Genomic DNA, 18,634 nt, shown 5'->3' on the forward strand with positions numbered 1-18,634 from the left:
AACAGGAAGTTAAAGCCGTGAAAGTGAAAGTAAGAGTTAAAGTAAGTTTTACAAACCGTTTTAAAACAGCTCGTAGCTTCAGCTGTCAGAGATAAAGTCCGTCCAGTTGTTATGACAGCGGTAAATCATGTCTGGTTGAGTTGACAGGACTTGGGGTCGAAGTGTCTCCCGAGTTCCGCCCGTTGGAGAGCCGTTTCCCGTGGTGTCCTCCTCTCCGTCTCCTCGGCGGTTGGGCTCAGTGCTGCCAGACGGACGACAGAGGGCGGTAACACAACACAACTGCAGAGACACGCGACAAGAAGGAGCAGAAGAAGAAGAAGAAGAAGAAGAAGAAGAAGAAGAAGGTCCCGGATGTGAGGAACGCGTTAAACACACACAGGTGACCTGACTCTTTGTAGGATTCTCTTTATATATCCATGGCTGAAAGTTGGAGATCATGTAACGTTAACTTGAATTCATGAATGCTCCGTAAACAGGCTCGTTTCATTCCGTTTTCAGTGTTAATTAACGTCTTGTCCTGGATGACTTTAGCTAACCTCTTTAGTCGTAGCGTTACCCAGCTAACGTTAACGTTCAGTTTAACCTCAGTGTTTCTGTCAGTTATTGATGAGGATGACCGAGTGCGGTCTCGCGCCACGGCCGTTAAAGGGAAAACACACCTGGAAACAGACACGTACTGTGGTTTGTGACAGTAAAGTCATTCTCCTTTTAGCTTCAGTTAGCTGTTCGCTAGTTCATACAATTCATAAGTTACATTTGAAAAAGTCTTAATAAAAGTCATTGCCTTTTTTTTAATTATAGCAGCTTTTTTTAGCTACTAGTGAAAAGTATAAATAAATTGCAGCGTAACAGAGTACAAACAGAATGAACAGTAATATAAAGAATACATGCAGACTGTAAACCAGTCAGAGATGAATATACAGCCGCAACAGTGTGTAAAGAAAACGACAAGGTAAGAATATGTACAACAGTTACAGCAGGCAGTGCAGATATAAGTAAATAATATAGCTTATGTAGTGCAGGTTTAACTGCAAGAAATACTAATAGTAAGAAATTATATACAGAATAAACACCTGGAGGTATGATATGAATATAGTGTATACACCGCAGATCTGACAGGCTATGTACAGTATAGACAGTGGCATAATATGAATACTCTATAATACAGCATGACCAGTTGTATAAAGTCATTTATTTTTAGTCTTGAAGACCCCCTGCACGTTTAAACAGTTCAAAAACATATTTATACTTGTTTTATCGGCTTGAGTGTTTGATACTTATGTTTGAGGTCTCAGTGACTTCAGCTGTAAAACGCGTTTAGATACATTTGATCTTCTATGTTCTATATGTGCGATTGCTGACACTACTCTTTACGCAGCACCACAACTCCCAAAAAATGTTGGTTGTCTATTTGTTATTCTGTTGAGTTTTATAAGAGAGTGCTTAAAGGAAAAGTGTGTAAGATTTAATGAGATTTAGTGGCATTTAGTGGTGAGGATTGCAGCTTGGAACCAGCTGAAACTTCTCCCGATAAGAATACCTTAAGTGTGTATTGTTCCGGACATTTTTACCAAGAGCTGAATTATCCACAGACGTCTCCTCCTCCCCAAAACAAACGGACCAGGTGATTAAAACCAGTAAAAACACTGAATAAAGCAGTTTCACATTACAAATCAGTGTTTCCACTATGCTGTTTGGCACATCACAGACAGGCCGCTCGCCCAGCACCTGCTATGTATACCTAGCTTTTTTCTCTGATAAGTTAATGTGCACTCAGCTTATGAGCCCAATTATCCACAGAGGTCTCTTCCTCTCCAAAACAAACAGACCCGGGGATGTATATTGGTAAAAACACCAAATGAAGCTGTTTCACGTTACACACCAGTGCTTCTCTGACTCTGTTTGGCATGTCAGAGACAGGCCACTAGCTCTGCACCTGCTAATGTGTGCTCACCTTTTCTATCTGATAACTTAAGATCCAGACGTTCAGAAGGTTTTTACTGGGAGCCAAATTATCCGCAGAGGTCTCTTCCTCTCCAAAACAAATGGATCCGGGGTATTACACCTGTAAAAACACTGAATAAAGCAGTAGTAAATGTCAGTGTTTTTCAAATGCTGCTCATCGCAGAGGAGCTTTTAAATAAGGTGGTCAGGATCAAAAAACGTGAATGGCCTTTTCTAGAGCCAGTGTTTGGTTTGTCCATACTGAGCAACATGACAGACTCTGTAGATGAGGACCCGCTCCCTGCGTAGATCTAAATGGCTCAGTCGAAGGTAACAAAAACAATTCTTATTTTCAGGTGATTATGCACTAAAGAAAACATACTTATCATTTTATATTCCATTTCTGCCAAATTATCCCCCTAAATCTTACACACTGAACCTGTGGAGTCTAATTGAAGATTTAAGTACATTTCTGTCCTTGTGAATGACTCTTGGTAAATGAATGTATAATAATGTAATATTTGTCCATGCAAAGCCCATATAACATAAAAACATTACATGTGTCTTTATTTGGCATAAAAACAATGTTTTATGATGATTTCTGAGTATTATCACCTTCATCAAATGTACAAGCTCAGTTTGCAGCAAAGGGAAGTGTTGCCATTAAAACACACTTCAAGTAAAAATGGTTTATTTTGCGATTAAATTTAAACATACAGCAAATAGGTCTGTGAAGCCCCAAACAATAAGGATATAAAGCCAAAGTCAGTGTGCTAAAAATAAGGCAATTCATGATCATGACAAGTGAAAAACATTGAGGCACTTTCTCTATTTCAATCAATCAATCTGTCATTATTTCCCTTAATTTATTTTGCAGTCAGATGACGTTAGGACACAACATCAAACCTACTACTACGACGACTACTAACCGCACCCACCTCCACACCTACAAAACATGATAACAACTTGTTTAAAAAAAAGTTAGATAACATTTATTGAAAACAAAGTTCTTTAGGAAATTAAATCTGTAGGAATTGTACCTGATTATTCCTACAGCATGTTCACTGGGTGAACACAAAAGCACAACATTTCAATAATTTTAATAGTAAGTTTTACCATCTAGGATTTGTGGTGCTGACTCATGCGGGTAGCAGCTTTTAATGGACTAGTTGACTAATGGTGCACATCTCTACAAATAATCAGTACAGTGGGAGTGAAACAGGCCTACTACGGCAGACACAAAGAACGATTTAGTCTTTTTAGTCTATCTAGCTTCAACTTAAAAGCAACAACCACATGGCAGTAAATGAAACTCCTTGAACAACAGATACTCAGAGCTGAACCTGACTTACTCCTATAATTTTACATGCTACTGCGACAAGGATATTTAGTTTTTATTTAAGCTTATTTGAACTACTGGTAATCTATTTGGATGCATCGCTGCTAAGATATCTCCTGCCTGACACAATGCCTTTTTTACTGATCATTTATATGACTGGTTGTCGTTTCAAGTAATTACCCTTTTTCAAACCCACAGGAGTGTGACAGAAATGAGTTGCACTTTCCATCCCCTGGTTTCTCGCAGCGGATTCTCCCATGGCCTCTTTCTGCTTGTCCCGTCCCTGTTTCTCAGAGCTCTCAGCTCCATGCCCCAGATCAGCCGAAGCCTGCAAGAGAGTTACAGGCTTCTACAACTGCCTGACAAGGGACACAGCAGTCCTGCACAGGTGAAAGAGGCCTACTTGCGCCTAGCCAAACTCTACCATCCAGATTCTGGGGCTCCAACAGCAGATGCAGTTCTGTTTGCTCAGGTTGAGCAGGCCTACCGTGCTGTGCTGGCACATCAGAGCAAGACCAAGCAACCCGATAGAGGACAGGAAGTGGAAAGTGAGGATAGGTCCAGAGGTACAGCACTTCCACACAGACACTACCTCAGTTACGAGGGAGTGGGCTCAGGCCCACCCAGCCAACGTGAGTGTCAGTACCAGCAGATCCGTGTCGACAGAGCATCTGAGCAAGTTTTGAACTAGAGGCAGAGGGAGCATGAGAGGGCAGCCGCTGCAGAGGGGGCACTGGTGGAACGGGACATGCGTCAGCGCAGCCGACAGATCAAGATCACCCAGGCTGTGGAGCGGCTTGTGGAGGACCTGATCCAGGAGTCCATGGCCCGAGGAGACTTCAGGAAACTGAGTGGAGCTGGAAAGCCACTCAACAAGTTTGAGCACAATCCATACGCTGATCCTATGACCCACAACCTCAACCGCATCCTCATAGACAATGGTTACCAGCCACCCTGGGTCGTCACACAACGCGACATCCGAGAGACCACTGCTCAGATCTGAAATAGGTTGCTGGGGGGCAGGGCCAGGCTTGGCGACCCCCTGACCCCCGAGGAGCACAGCCAATGGGAGCAGCTGTGCGCATCTGTACAGGAGGAGCTGGTGAAACTTAACAAAATGGTGGACAATTACAACCTCATCGTACCGATGCTCAACATGCAAATGGTTCACTTCAGTTTGTCACGAGAGATTGACCGCGCTGTGAAAGGCCAACACCGACTGGACCAGCAGAGAGAGAGGGAGAAGGAGAGAGAGAGGAGGAAGGAGGAGAAAAAAGAGCCAACACCGTAATTAAGCGTAAAAATTCCAAACAAGGCCTGATGTCTTGGATGAAGAATTTACTGAGATCAAAACAGTAAAACTTTGAATCTGAGTGAACGGAATAATGATTTGAGATCAGTGGTTTATTAATTTATTCATTTGTTTTCACTGATATGAATCAGCACAGTCCACAAGGCAAGACGGATTTGTTCTTCCACTTATTCCTACACACTCTGAATCAAAGTCAGAAACAGTGGTGCCACTAATTTAACTCTGCGTTCCTGCTGTTATTGTCCAGATATGCAGGATCGTCAGGTGTCAGTGGAGGAGTATTATTGAGCAGTCATGGCTGTGGGACTATAAAGTGTGAGGAACTGCACGTGTTGATAACAAAAAGCAACGTGTGGCAATTTTATGGTTGTTGTAAGTTGTTTCTGTGAAATTACTTCTCTGAAATACAAACCTAACACTGTAACTATTGGTTGCTATGTGACATTAAAAGTTAAGGTAATTCAAAATCTTGTGTCACAGATTATTCATTATTTTGAATGAAAAATGCTTAAATAGCTGAATGTCTCATTCTAGTCTGGCAGCTACTCCAGTGTCGCAGGGTTGCAGATGACGATGGGCTCCTTGCTGCTGGCTCCGTCACGTGCAGCTTCCCTGTGCAGCGCCTCAGCGACGGCCCTGGACGGAGTCATCACCTTGGTCCAGTCGTGGGCAATGTACTGGTGATATGGATCCTGAGAGCTCTCCAGCTTCTTGGAACAAATGTAGCTGAGCATGATGCCAAATGTGAAGAAGCTGAACATGCCAACCACCAGGAGGATATACATCATGCCCTGAGACTGAGTGGGGGCTCTGGTTCCAGCCATGTGGTGCACAGCCTCCTGGGTAGTGTAGTTCTGAGGTATCAGTGGAGACACTACACTTGTGCTGTTAAGGCAGCGCTGGAGGAAGGAGAGCAGGAGCGACTGCAGCTCGGTGGTGTTGATGTGTGGCATGGCTGACCTCTGCTGGATGCTCAGCAAACTGCAAACGAGAAAGTAAGAAAAAGATTTACCTCACAGAAAAGATCTACTTTATCTTTGCCAAAAATATGCTGTATTCCTCTAGTATTATTTAGCAATATTAATGTCTGAATTATTCCTCCTAATCTGCTTACAACGCCACAAGATGTAAGAAATAAATAAGAAAAGCATGATGTCTGAGTTGCTTGAAGACGTGATGTTTTCCCCCTATTCTGACAGATTGAATGCATATTTGGACAATAGAAAAAATGATGGAGGAGCTAAGTGAGAGGCATAATTATTCAAGAATAAGACTGTATCTCAGAGTATAAAAAACCTCAGCTGGTTGCTGCTACATTTGCTGCTGTTAAACGGGGTCCCTGATCAAGCAATAAATCAACATGTTACGTTTTCCATGGAAGCATGAGAAAGATGTTGTCTTTATGAGATGAAGATAACACTGCATATAGCTAATTAATTTACAAATGGCAGTTTTGTGAGTTAAGTTATCCCTTTGAGGTACTCCTTTTGTATTATTGAGTAAACAACGACCCCTGACTGACATATTTTATGGCTGTTTCTTAAAATGTCCAATGCAGAACAATGACAATACAGAACAACTGATAAACTTTACAATTAACCCAAGTAGTGAACACAATAACTGCAGGAAGTTGATATATACTTTCAGGAACTAATCACACACATTTAATAACTTTTCTCCGTTGTGCCTTTATCCTGTAAGATTTAATAAGAAAAATAAAATAAAAAATATATATATTTGTAATTGAATGAGGTGTTAAGAAAACTATATATATTATTTTATTTTATTCTGAGTTTTTAACACCTTTTACAATTAAAATCAAGAAGGCCTCACATTCTCCTGTGAAGCATTGGCGACCCCGCCTTTGTATGTCATCATATGTTAAAATTACACATTGGCAATGTCACACTGGATAGTCACCTTTCAGACTTAGTTTTGCAAAAGAGAACTTGGTTGTTGCAAATGTCCTGGGCTGCATTAAACCCTGCATATTTACATGTACGCACCTCAGCCCAGTGAGCCACCAGTTCACCTGAAGCCATTTATTTTAAAACTGCTTTATGAAAACAAATGTCTGCTCTATAGAAACCAGGGCACTGCAGAGAGGTGAGGCATACTGATAAATTGGGATGTTAAGTCTTTAAAGTTGTGCTAAATTGCAACCTAATCACCCGAACAAATGTTGGCATTGCATGTTTCAGCAAACGACAAAATGTTAGACTTGTACATTATTATGCAGCAGACACACTGAAACTTTACATTTCAACAATGCTGTGGTTAACGTGGTTATATTTAGGCACAAAAACCATTTGGTTATGGTTAGGAAATTATTTTTTTGGCTTAAAAAACTCATGTTCTATGGCACAATCACTGCTGGACATGCAATGACGACTCATTGAGAAACCCCCACGTTTGGTGGCATAATCGCTGCTGGCAATGCAGTGACAACTCACTAAAAAACACCCATGTTTGGCGGCACAATCACTGATGAAAATGCAGGGCACAATTAACGCTGGAAATGCAGCGACGAATGTTAAGAAACACCCATATTTGGTGGCACAATTGCTGCTGGAAATGCAGCAATGACTTGATAAATAAAACATCCACATTCGATGCCACAGTCACTTGCTAAAAAACATCCATGTTGGTGGCATAATTTTTGCTGGAAACACAGCAGCAACTCACTAAAACCACTCACATTCAGTGGCACAATTGTTGCTGGAGCTGCCTTTGCTGATGAGCAACTGGCTTTGTTGTTTGTTTGTCTTGAACCATGGTCTCAAGTGGTCGTCTCACTGAGGTTTTACTCTGTCCACCATCCCCTCTGCTTCCCCATGACAAAGTCAACTCATAAATGTAACCAGAGCTACATCACTTTACAAACGTTGACATAATCTGCATAAAATGTACAAATGTGAATTTGTAATTTGCAGAAATGTACAATGCCAACATTTTCCTCTGCTAACAGGGCTGTGAATTACTACATCACTCATTCTATCAGTTTATTAACAGACAATTCATTTCGATGCCTATCTGGAAAACTGATGAACTGTTTATGTCTTTCAGTAACAGCATCACAGATTTTGCTTGCATCTCTGCACGTCTCATGGTTTTCAGCTGAATACTTCTGTGTTGTTTGGACTTAACAAGCACATCACACAAACAGTAAAAACACTATGATGGGCTCTGGTAATTTGACATTTTATGGCCTTAAAATTAATAAAGCTGATTATTTAAAGATATTTAAACAATAAAAATAATCATGAATTGGATTCCCTACATTGAAGGCCAGTTGCCTTTAAATACTTTTTTTTTTTTAAACAAATACACAAACTTTCAAGTGTTTAATATGTTTCACTGACATGTAAAAGAAACCTGCCCTGCTTACTGCCATCTGCACCTCAGCTTGTATTTACAGTTAATCATACAGGTTTCATAAATGACTGAGCGTGACCAAGCCATTTAAAATCAACCTCTTGTACAGTAGATGTGTCTTTGTTAGCAAAATCATGTTATGGTGGTTAAGCGTGACCCTTGCAGAGATGATCTTTTTACCTGGTGGATACAAAATGAACAGCAAAACACCATTTAAAGAGAAAGGCATGCTTTCACAGGGCTATGTGTCATAATTTATTATCACATTTTTCTGAATCAGATGTTGTGCAAGCCAGTAGATCTGTATAATGGTGAAAGACAAATCTAACTCACCATTAATGTTACTCCAGCTGCACGCCGTCACAGTTGTCTTTTGATTCTAACAGCCTGGAATTAGAACAGGAAAAGCGAATTATTTAGATGTGAGAAACAGCAGGGAGAAAGTGTTTTGTAATCACTATTTATACTGTATTAACATGTTTATCATTGTTTAAGAGAATTGACCAGTAAATTGTTTAAAGGCTTTATTCTGAATTTGAAATGAATCACCTCAGTACATCACATAAAAGACACATGACTCACTGTGTCTGAGCCTTGAGAGCTTTACGGGCCTCCCGAGCTTCGTGCTCCTCCGAAATCTTGTTGTAACAGTAGACCAGAACCACGATTAGCCACAGTTGCAGAACCACGATCAGCACATACATGATCTCTGAGATCACTATAGTCAGCTCACGATTGGCTGCGAATGAGGAACCAACAAAAATAAAATAAAATAAATACTAAAAATAATTTGCAGCCCTGACTGGTGCCCTTTCCTCATACTCTGTCTTGAAAAAAAAAGAACAAATAAAGAAAAAGTAAACAACAACTCCCCTGTTGTTATTTGACCTGACCCTGAACCTGTCCTGCACCATGCTCAGTCACGTCACTGTGGAAGAGAGGGGCAGGACGAGTTATCTGTGCGCATCTCAGGTAGGTAGGTTGTGACTGACAGACAACAAGAGGTCATAATTTGTCAAATTATTGGGTTATCATCATGAAAAGACCTTCAAGTCCTCAGGTGCGACATACAGAAAGCATTTGTACTAGCTAGCAGCTTGCGAAGTTGAAATAAAGCAAAGTTGCCTAATAATGCTGCTGTAGATAATGATGTGATCGCTGCCAAGGATTGAGTGAGCTGGTTTATTGCTGTTTTTATCTGGTGAACTACTGGCTGCTTAGTGCTCCTCCCAAAGCCTTTCACTCTCTCCTCTGGAGAGCAGCCTTTAAAATTCACTGAGCCTCAACGAGGGTTGAACTTCGAACCTTGTGATCTCCAAGCAGCCCTCATCTGAAGGGCCCACCACAACTGCTCTGGCTACTTTGGTGCCCTCGAGGAGTAAAGTAGCCCTGTGTCCCTTTGGTCCCTTTAATTGTATGTCTTACTCTTATTACTTGATGTTAACAGATTTTACTTACCTACAAGCGTCTCCCATTATAGTAGGATTGGCTCTGTCGGCCATCTTGAGAGTTGCAAAGGACTGTCTTGATAGAGTTCCTGCGTATCTTATAAAAGGGGACCAGGTTGTATAAGAGTGGGTATTTTCAACCAAAACATGATCTTCTCCTATCCATAACTGAGAGTTTTTTGTGCCTACACCAAACCACGTTAACAAAGCCGTAGTGAAACATAAAGAAAAGTTAAGTTCCAAACAAACATTCAAACATTCATCTTCAGTATGTGCAATGAATGGTCGTACCTGTTTTATGTTTTTAATACATATTTATTGTTACAGTATCACAATTTCTAAATTGCAATTGCAAAGTGCTTTAAGACATAAAATGATTTGAGAAAATATATACAGTAAATATAAAAATACATACAAATGGAATTTTAAGATTTTCATCCTTAAAAATATTTACAATCATTTTACACTTTTCTGTTAAAAACTTTGGAAAAATCAGTTTGACTGAAAAGAATAAAAAACTCATGTTTCCTCTTGTGCTCCTTGATTCTAGAGATCACAGTGTCCTTACATTACTGAAGAAATCACTGTTGCTGCAGAGATTAATACAGCCTCATTTCTGCGACAGGTTTATCATGATGCCAATTTTGGTTTGTGTCATAATTTATCAGTTCAAGGTGAGGATGAATTCCAGCCAGCATGTATTAAATGTTGTGTAGAGTCAGACAGATGTGTCTCTGCTCACTTTCTGGATCAGTGCAGACAGATGTTCATCCACAGAGTTTCTCTGAAGAAAGGAAATTTAACAATCGTTGACATCAGCTCATAATCAGTTGCTTTAAATAAAATATAATTCAAGTCTTTCCTTCTAATAAAATTGAAGTCTACAGTCATGCTAGAGACTCTGTGAGGCTGTATGTTGACATGATAATGGTTTACATTGGGAAAGCACATCTGTAAATCAGTGGGTACATTTTTTTAGCATCACAACGCCCACAAATGACTCATTTTAGTATCAGGCTTTAATCCATTCGGTCTGATAACATTTGGAAAGTCTAGAAGAGCTGCAAGGTTAAATCATTTTATCCTCATTCAAGTTAAAAAAGTGCTGAACCACAAGTAGCCAGCTCAGCTGATGGCCACACCTGGAGCCACTCTCACTGCTAAAAACCAATCAGTGATTTTATCTGATGAACACTTATCAACATGGCAACATGTGCTAATAAAACATTTAACGTTCTCACATTGACTTATGCAGTGAAGAAAATGACTTTAAAGCCACAGTATGATGTTTATGTAACATGTTATCATGGTTTGGGCACATACCTCCCTCTGTGGTGTTCACACCAGATGCTCAAGCTGATGATCCTGCAGCTGCAACACATTTAATGAAAATTAAATTAGGGTAAAAGCAACCATGTTTGCTTTGTTTCTAATAAACCAGAACATGTAGGCACACAGGTAAAGGCCTTTTCAGGCAAGGAAGATGAATCATTGCTGCCTTCATCAACAGTATCTGTTAGAGGGATAGTTTGGATTTTTGAGGTGGGGCTGTATGAGGTACTGATGTCTGGATCAGAAATCAGGTGGGCACACATTAAGTTATCAGAGAAAAAGGGTAAGCACACATAGGCAGGTGCTTAGCAAATGGGCTATCTGTGACATGCCAAACAGATTTGGAGAAACAGTGATTTGTAACGTGAAACAGATTTATTCAGTGTTTTTACCAGTTTTAATCACCTGGTCTGTTTGTTCTTTAGAAGAACAGACCTCTGCAGATAATTTGACTCCCACCAAAAACCTCCTGAACAATGAACACTGAAAGAATTTTAACCAGAAGAAGTTTCAGATGGTTGTAATCTACAATCCTCACAGCTAGATGCCTAAATTTTACACACTGGACCTTTAAAGTTTATTAATAAATTACATGGTTTTGGATAGATGCATAGACCTGTGCACTCACAAATACCCAATCCAGCATGTTAGGCAGTATCAGAGGCACTTCCAATGCTAGTATCAGTATCGGGACAACTCTACCCTCCATCTCCGTCACCGCCTAGTCTGCACAGCTACATGAGCTTCATGAGCCTATCAGTCTTAGAGTCACCAGCTGACACCACGGGGGATTCATCTTGCTGCTGCTCAGGGCGAACGCCCCTCGATTACAAAATCTTCCTGTAGAGTCTAAGCACCAAAGACTTTTCTGTCAAATCTTAATCATCACATATCATCTGTTAATCTGTACACCTGTAATCTGTAATACACAATTATCTTAACTTTATTCACCTGTCTCTCCTGATTGAACTGTTACTATAGACAACATCTTTAACTAAGTCACTCACTCACTGTGAGGACTACAGCAAACATTAGTTTTGCCCATGATAACTTCATCTACATAATACAATCATGACCTGTACTCACAATATGTAAATTCAAAAGCTACATGACTGTCAACATGTATTTTCAATGAAGAGCTACCCTGCATACAAAGTTTCTGATTTATAGTTTAAGTATAAGATGGTGCCCCTGAATATGCTACTGCTGTTTTTGTTCCACAACTTACCTTCTGACCCTGAGCTGGTGTCTGACAACAGCTGCACCAGATCATTTCTGCCAATTTCCTTTAAAATATCTTTGGCCACCTCCACAGACTCTTGGGTGTAGGTCTGCAGCATCAGATCAACCAGGTCTACCCTGTCAGTGTTCTGCTGTTGGCTCTTTGAGATGCGTAGGAGGTACCACTTGAATTCTTTGAACTCTTCGTCTGTCAATTCTTTGAGCATTTTGAAAAGCGTCTTTCCATCTGCTGCTTCCTGATGAATCCAAAGTGAATAAACAAACGGATATGATTTAACTCTAACTGTAATGATAATATCCAAAATATTCAAAATAAGTCATGAGTTTGGTTTATGACTGAATTGCTTATTGACTGAAAACTGTGTTGAATAAAGTCAAAGACTGATGTGAGATCACTCACCTGGTGTTTGTCCACTGAGTGTTTCTCTGAGGAGAAAGGAAAGAAAATATGTTACATGAGTGACTGATTTAAAATCTGACCATGACTATTTTTTATCAGACTCTCAACTATACAAACAAGTTTATCACATAATGACCAATGTTGCTGGCAGCAGGTCGTTTTCATGTCACTGATTAATTCTGTGAGTGACTTGATGAAAAACCAAAATGAAACTTGTCAGGTTTGTGTCATCTCTGCAGTTGGTGTTTGTACTCAGTCAAAGATCTTTTGTGAGCGAAGAACAACCACTCTGACAGTCACAATTGTGACTCCAATAGTGTGATGTGTCCTCTCTTTAGTGAGTTGTGTGATGCAGCCACGTAGCTGTGGGTGGGCCTAGCCAGAAGGCTGTTTGCAGCTCTAAGTTCTTTTAAATTAAGGATGAAGACTTTTCTGTTTGTTGCTGCCCTTTATTAAATCAAATAAATATTAATTTCTTACACTGCACTGTAACTTCTATTCTTGTATTTTAAACCTGTCTTAGTCTTGTTTTTATTTTTCATTCTCTTGCTCTTTAATGGCATTTTATTGCTGCTAAAATGTGCTTTCTTCATAAATAATTCTAGGTCAAAACCTAGTATATGGCTGGACCGTGTATGAAACATTCGAGGGCTTTCAATCTCAAGCGATGGCTTTTTATTTGAAACAGGAGGTGGCAACATTCACTTGGACTTGCTGTTGCAGTCCAGGCAAAAAATTAATATATACATATCTTAAAATGAAGAACAATACAATCAGACACACTCACACAGCAGACAGGACATGGACTCTCTGGAGCTGTAACGTTAACCTCTGGACAAGCTGCTTTTTGCTCGATTTACCACAACACAAGACATGCATTGCACAAATTAGCCTGACATCTAGCGGTCTTTTTCTCCGTTCACATGAAGCCAACATTTAACAAAGGGAACATTACATCATCCAGCTCCATTATAACTCAGAGGGTTCCTCGTAAAAACAATTGTCTTGAACTACACATGATACAACATGCTAATGTTATTAGCATAAGCCTATAACATTTCCCACTGCAGAAATTATCCAAGCGGCTAGCATAGTTTTCCTCCTATTATATAAGGCCAGGATAAATCATACGAAAGTCTTAAAAAGCTATTGTGTGGGGGCTGTGTTGTCCTCGCAAATTAGTTTCTTATCTGTGAAATGACAGTAAATCAAGACTTTGCTTCCATTGAGGGAAATAGTTTTCAGAATAATCAGGAGGACTCTGTCAACTCGCCACGGCTCTGTCGGCCCCGGTTTATGGTCAAGGCCTATTCATTTCAAAAGAGCAACGGCCAAAGGGGAAACACCAACGCTCATGTCATCAATCACTCCAACCAATGGTGTCACTCACTCACTCACTCACAGATAGGCCTGCATTCTGTGGTCTTGCCTCGTTTACAATATGATGATCAGGTCAGATTTTTAAGTGGCAGTGCATTTTATAAATGACATATTGTGAGCAGCCCCACTTTCACTCAGTGTACCAGTTTAACCAGTGACTGTGTTTACACAGCCCAAATGTGTCATGGTTGCTCGAAGTGACGACGGCTGTTGTAAACACAAATGGAGCATGTAGGTGTCCTCTTAAAACCCTTCAATTTTACTTGAATCACAATGACATGATACTCATCTGTGTTTATTTACTATGCAAACCATTACTATGCAAACCATTTAAGTTACTACAGGCAACCAGGGGCGAAAATCCCATTTCGTAGTTGGGGGGGACAATAAACAGTAAAATTTTAGAGAATAATTCCAGGGGGAGGGGACAAGGAAAAAAAGTTGTAGCCTGTCTTTTATACAGCATCTTTTACTGCAATTTGACGCTTTAATCTTCTATCTCTTTAATCTTCAACGAGCAGCACTCGTAATTGAGTAGGCTTTTGAACAATGCAGGAGAAATGTTGCAGACAGTTTATATTATCAGCCTGGGCCTGGGGCTTGTTGTAAATGGGATGTGTTGTGACTTGTGTAAGTTAAACTGAGTCTGTGTGAGTGTACATCTTACCCCGCAATGCGCGATGTGGGTACAGCAGGGTCCAGCCACACGCTGCTACTGCTGCCAAGTACTAATGGCTGCTAGCCCCGTCCATTGGAAAGAGTGTGGGATGGACTAAACCACTACTAGGAATGGGAGGGGGGGACTAAATCTTTTAAGATTTAAATAGCACATTATTGCGCAATTATAATGAGCACCACTTACATTGTGCTTTCAATAAATACTACTGCATTGTTCAAAAATTATTAATTGTGTCTCAAATTATTCTAGGGGAGGACAGCTTTACTGGAGGGGGGGGTCATGTCACCCCTGTCCCCCCCGGGATTTCCGCCCTTGCAGGCAACCACTGATGCATTGAGCTGAAAGTGAACAGAGGAACAGAAGCCTTCTTTCAGCTAGCTAGCTGCATTTAATGTACAACAGCGATTCCAGAATGGTTGGAGCGCAATGTAAAACGTAAATAAAAACAGTTCGAAGACAAGATAGTTAATGTTAAAAATGATTAACTTTATTGTTTTTGGTAAATATACACTCACTCTGAATTTCTTGTTACTGGGACTCACACACAAGGGTTTCTAGGTAACGTAGTATGTGCAGAAAACAAGCCAAGAGATGCATGGCTGAGAAGCTGCATGTTGGTCTGTTCATGTTAGGCTGTGTTAATGTTCAATATGGACGTCGAGTCCTCCAGGCTAAAGAGAAAAAGGACCATCCAGATTGTTACCAGATTGAAGTTCAAAGCCAGCATCTGTGATGGTATGGGGGTTCAATAGTCCCCATGGCATCATGGGTAACTTGCTCATCTGTGAAGGCAGTATGAATGCTAAAAGGTACATGTTTTGGAGCAACATTCTGCCATCCATATGATGTCTTTTTCAGGGATGTCCCTGCTTATTCCAGCGAGACAATGCAAAGCCACATTCTGCACGTTACAACATGAGACGCGTTAAAAGTGTGCAGGTACTAGGCTGACCAAACGTCCTCTTTTGCCCGGACATGTCCACTTTTGATGTCCTGTCCGGGGCATCTGGTTTTTGGTTTTACAAATTGATGATAATGTCCAGTTCTCCTTGTGTGTGTGTGTGTGTGTTTGTGTGTTAGAGTGCATTCTGTTTTGTTATGTCCGAAACCGAACCAAGCCCGACATTATTTAATGACTAAAGCACTGAGTTTGTGTCAAACAGTTGTTATGGTTACAAGCTATTTAACAGGCTGGACGTGCACCATGGGTGCTCCGCGGAGAGGGAGACCTCCGTGTTTGAGATGGGAGCGGGCGGCGGGAGGTCCGAGGCTTCCAGCGAGGGGAGAAATATAGAAATATAGGAGAAATATAAAATAAGATAAAATAGGAAAAACCTGTCTCAAGGCAGAGGCTGGCGGCGGGAGGTCCGAGGCTTCCAGCGAGGGGAGAGGTAGAAACAAACAGCCAATGTGTGTGTGTGTTCTGTTCAGGTGTTGTCACGTAAATAACAGTCCCCAAGCAATAAACAGGACAGACAATAGGATTTTATTTATTTTTACACTACATTTTCACTGAAAGCTGACCGAATCTGACCCGAGCCCGAAAACAATTTATACATTTTTGACCGAACCCGGCCCGACCTGTCGGGACCCGTCGGGACCTGTCAGGCTCGGATCGGGTAGCCACACTCTAGTGTGTGTATGTGTCCCCTATCTATAGGGGCCTATCTGAATTTCTCTCTTCGAGAGATATTATTTTGTAATATAACTGAATATTCTATCCGTACATATAAACTTTAAATATATTAAAATTATAAGGCATCAGGGTGTCGGTAGCGTAGTGGATAGTGCCGGCGCCCCATGTACAGAGGCATCGCCTCGCTGCAGCGGCCGCGGGCTCGAATCCGGCTCACAGCCCTTTGCTGCATGTTAGTCCCCACTCTCTCTCTGTCTCCCCATTTCACTCTCTATCCTGCCAATAAAGTAAAAAAAAAAAGCCCATAAAAATAATCTTTAAAAAATTAAAAAAAATAATAATTATAAGGCATCTTTGAGTAAACTGCGAGTATCATTTAAGTAGGCTATCTCGTGGCCGGGCCGAGTGTCCTCTTTTTTGGAAATCAAAATATGGTCACCCTAGCAGGTACTGGACTGGTCTGCCTGCAGTCCAGACCTGTTTCCTGTTGAAAATGTGTGGCACTAGCCTGGAAATCCAGACTCAAATCTAGAAAGATTTTGAGTTGAGTTGATTGTGTGGAGTTTGCATGTTCTCCCCGTGTCAGCGTGGGTTTTCTCCAGGTACTCCAGCGTCCTCCCACAGTCCAAAGACATGCAGGTTAATTGGTGACTCTAAATTGTACGTAGGTGTGAATGTGAGTGTGAATGGTTGTCTGTCTCTATGTGTCAGCCCTGTGATAGTCTGGTGACCTGTCCAGGGTGCACCCCGCCTCTCACCTAGTGTCAGCTTATTAGTCTGAGTGGGCGGAAGTTCGCTGCATAGATCAGCCTCTCATTGGGCGGACCGAGCCACCCGCTGAAGTCCCGCCCTACCACCTCCGGTTGTGTAGCAGTTTTCACAGTCCCCTCACAACTTGTTGTGAGTTGTGTCACATAGTCGACAAACGTCCTTTACTAACTTTTGCGGTGTTTGATCTTGCGGGGATGTAGCTATTTTTCTGCCATGGTTCGTGTCCTGTAGGCGATATTTTTGTGGGCGTGTTACACCAAAACCTGTTTCCCCCCAGCAATATTTTTGCAAGCGCACCGTTGCTGTGGCACTGCCAAGAACGATTGTGATTGGTTGAAAGAAATAAAAAAAGCCGGGGCATTTTTTTCTCCACTCTTAAAGTGAGAGTCGACCCAGCCAGACCTTTCTTTTCTTGAGAAAGGTCTGGTGAGCGAGACTAACTGGGATAGGCTCCAGCCCCCCATGACCCTCAAGAGGATAAGCGGTTACAAAAATGGATGGATGTCTTAGAGCAGACTGGAGACAGCAGAGCTTTTCCACATTCTAAAATCAAGAGTGAAATTCTTCTAAACATTAAATAATTTGAAATGTCTTACCTTGTTTATGACCAGTGCTTTGGTATTCATCTAAAAAAAGATCAAAGAAAATTATGTAGCTGGTTTACTGCCTTTATCTAACATTGGACATGTGTTTCACGAATGATGTATAATAAATGAAATGAAAGAGGTACACAGGCAGTGTACGTAAGTTAGTGTGGTATTATTTAAAACTGACCTTTTTTAATCTTACGGGTCCACAACGGTTGAAGCTCATTTTTTTGTTGGAGCTTGAGCACAAAGTCTGTGTCTGGATTTTTAATGAACACTTCGAAGAAATTTGGTTCTGTGCTTTCATATATGAGCATTAATGTCTGTGAAAGAATAAAAAAAATAAATAAGGGAGAGACTTACACTTTGAACAAAAGTGCACCATCATATATGTAAGAGCCAAATGCAGGCAAAAGGTTTATCGGGTCTGTCAATATGTTGCCCCTCCCACTCACGGTATTTAGGTAGGAACTAACCTGTTGCTGGTAGGTGTTGCTGCCTGGAGGGCTAACAGTTTTTGACCACACACACACACACACACACACACACACACACACACACACACACACACACTTCACATGCGGAACGCTGTTTGTTTTATGGATTGTCGATTTGTGGGCTACAATAAATGGACCAAGGGTTCGCATCACAGTTTGTTGCCGGAACGCGGTAACGTATTCAAGTGTGCATCAACTAGGTCGACCCGTGGCAGCAGCCCTCAGTGGCTTAAAGCACTTTAGGCTTAGCCTCTACAATATATTTCTTTTTTCATTTTCATGTTTTCAAATGAAGTTGCGGTGATAATGGTGTGAACATTGGTCACAAATGTGTTAAAATCCATGTTGGTGAGCACTTCTCCTTTTCCCAGATAATCCATCCATCTGACAGGTGTGGCATATCAAGATGCTGATATAAACAGCATCATTATTACATAGGTGTGCCTTAGAATGGTCAAAATAAAAGGCCACTCTAAAATGTTCAGTTTACTCACACATCACAATGCCACAGATGTCACAAATTTTAAAGGAGCGGGCCACTGGCATGTTGACTGCAGGAATGTCCACCAGAGCTGTTGCCCCTCAACTCAATGTTCATTTCACTACCATAAGCTTCGTCCAATGTCATTTCTGTAAATTCGGCAATACATCCAACCAGCCTCATAACCGTAGACCACATGTAGCCACATCAG

General features: G+C 41.0%; 2 protein-coding genes, 1 long non-coding RNA gene and 1 pseudogene across 12 annotated transcripts in view; 2 read left to right on the forward strand and 2 right to left on the reverse strand.

The window, feature by feature from the left end:
* The window catches only part of LOC117265280 (uncharacterized), a 28,497-nt gene extending 19,323 nt beyond the window's left edge, over positions 1-9,174 (reverse strand). Inside the window, exons 1-3 of the mRNA XM_078171499.1 lie at positions 8,553-9,174; positions 8,304-8,357; positions 57-279 (exon numbers count right to left, since the gene is read on the reverse strand). The gene's annotated coding sequence lies outside the window, so the exon portion shown is untranslated. The remainder of the gene's footprint in view (positions 1-56; positions 280-8,303; positions 8,358-8,552) is intronic.
* Positions 321-5,748, forward strand: LOC144464482 (uncharacterized). The gene is made up of 2 exons (XR_013492172.1): positions 321-379; positions 5,130-5,748. It is a non-coding gene; the product is annotated as an uncharacterized LOC144464482 (long non-coding RNA).
* On the forward strand, positions 688-5,062 carry LOC144464479 (dnaJ homolog subfamily C member 28-like; annotated as a pseudogene). Its single transcript, XR_013492171.1, has 2 exons — positions 688-952; positions 3,482-5,062. The product of XR_013492171.1 is annotated as a dnaJ homolog subfamily C member 28-like (transcript).
* Positions 9,175-9,712: 538 nt separating the features above from the next.
* LOC117265273 (uncharacterized) overlaps positions 9,713-18,634 on the reverse strand; it is a 64,249-nt gene continuing 55,327 nt past the window's right edge. For all 9 annotated transcript variants that reach the window (XM_078171489.1, XM_078171490.1, XM_078171481.1 and 6 more), the window contains 6 exons: positions 17,633-17,768; positions 17,455-17,484; positions 12,393-12,418; positions 11,979-12,228; positions 10,742-10,789; positions 9,713-10,202 (listed from right to left, as the gene is read on the reverse strand). In XM_078171489.1, the coding sequence (XP_078027615.1) occupies positions 10,770-10,789; positions 11,979-12,228; positions 12,393-12,418; positions 17,455-17,484; positions 17,633-17,768 (462 nt within the window). In that variant the 3' untranslated portion in view covers positions 9,713-10,202; positions 10,742-10,769. The remainder of the gene's footprint in view (positions 10,203-10,741; positions 10,790-11,978; positions 12,229-12,392; positions 12,419-17,454; positions 17,485-17,632; positions 17,769-18,634) is intronic.

This window comes from Epinephelus lanceolatus, chromosome 10, assembly GCF_041903045.1.
Source record: "Epinephelus lanceolatus isolate andai-2023 chromosome 10, ASM4190304v1, whole genome shotgun sequence".
NCBI classification, from domain to species: domain Eukaryota; kingdom Metazoa; phylum Chordata; class Actinopteri; order Perciformes; family Serranidae; genus Epinephelus; species Epinephelus lanceolatus.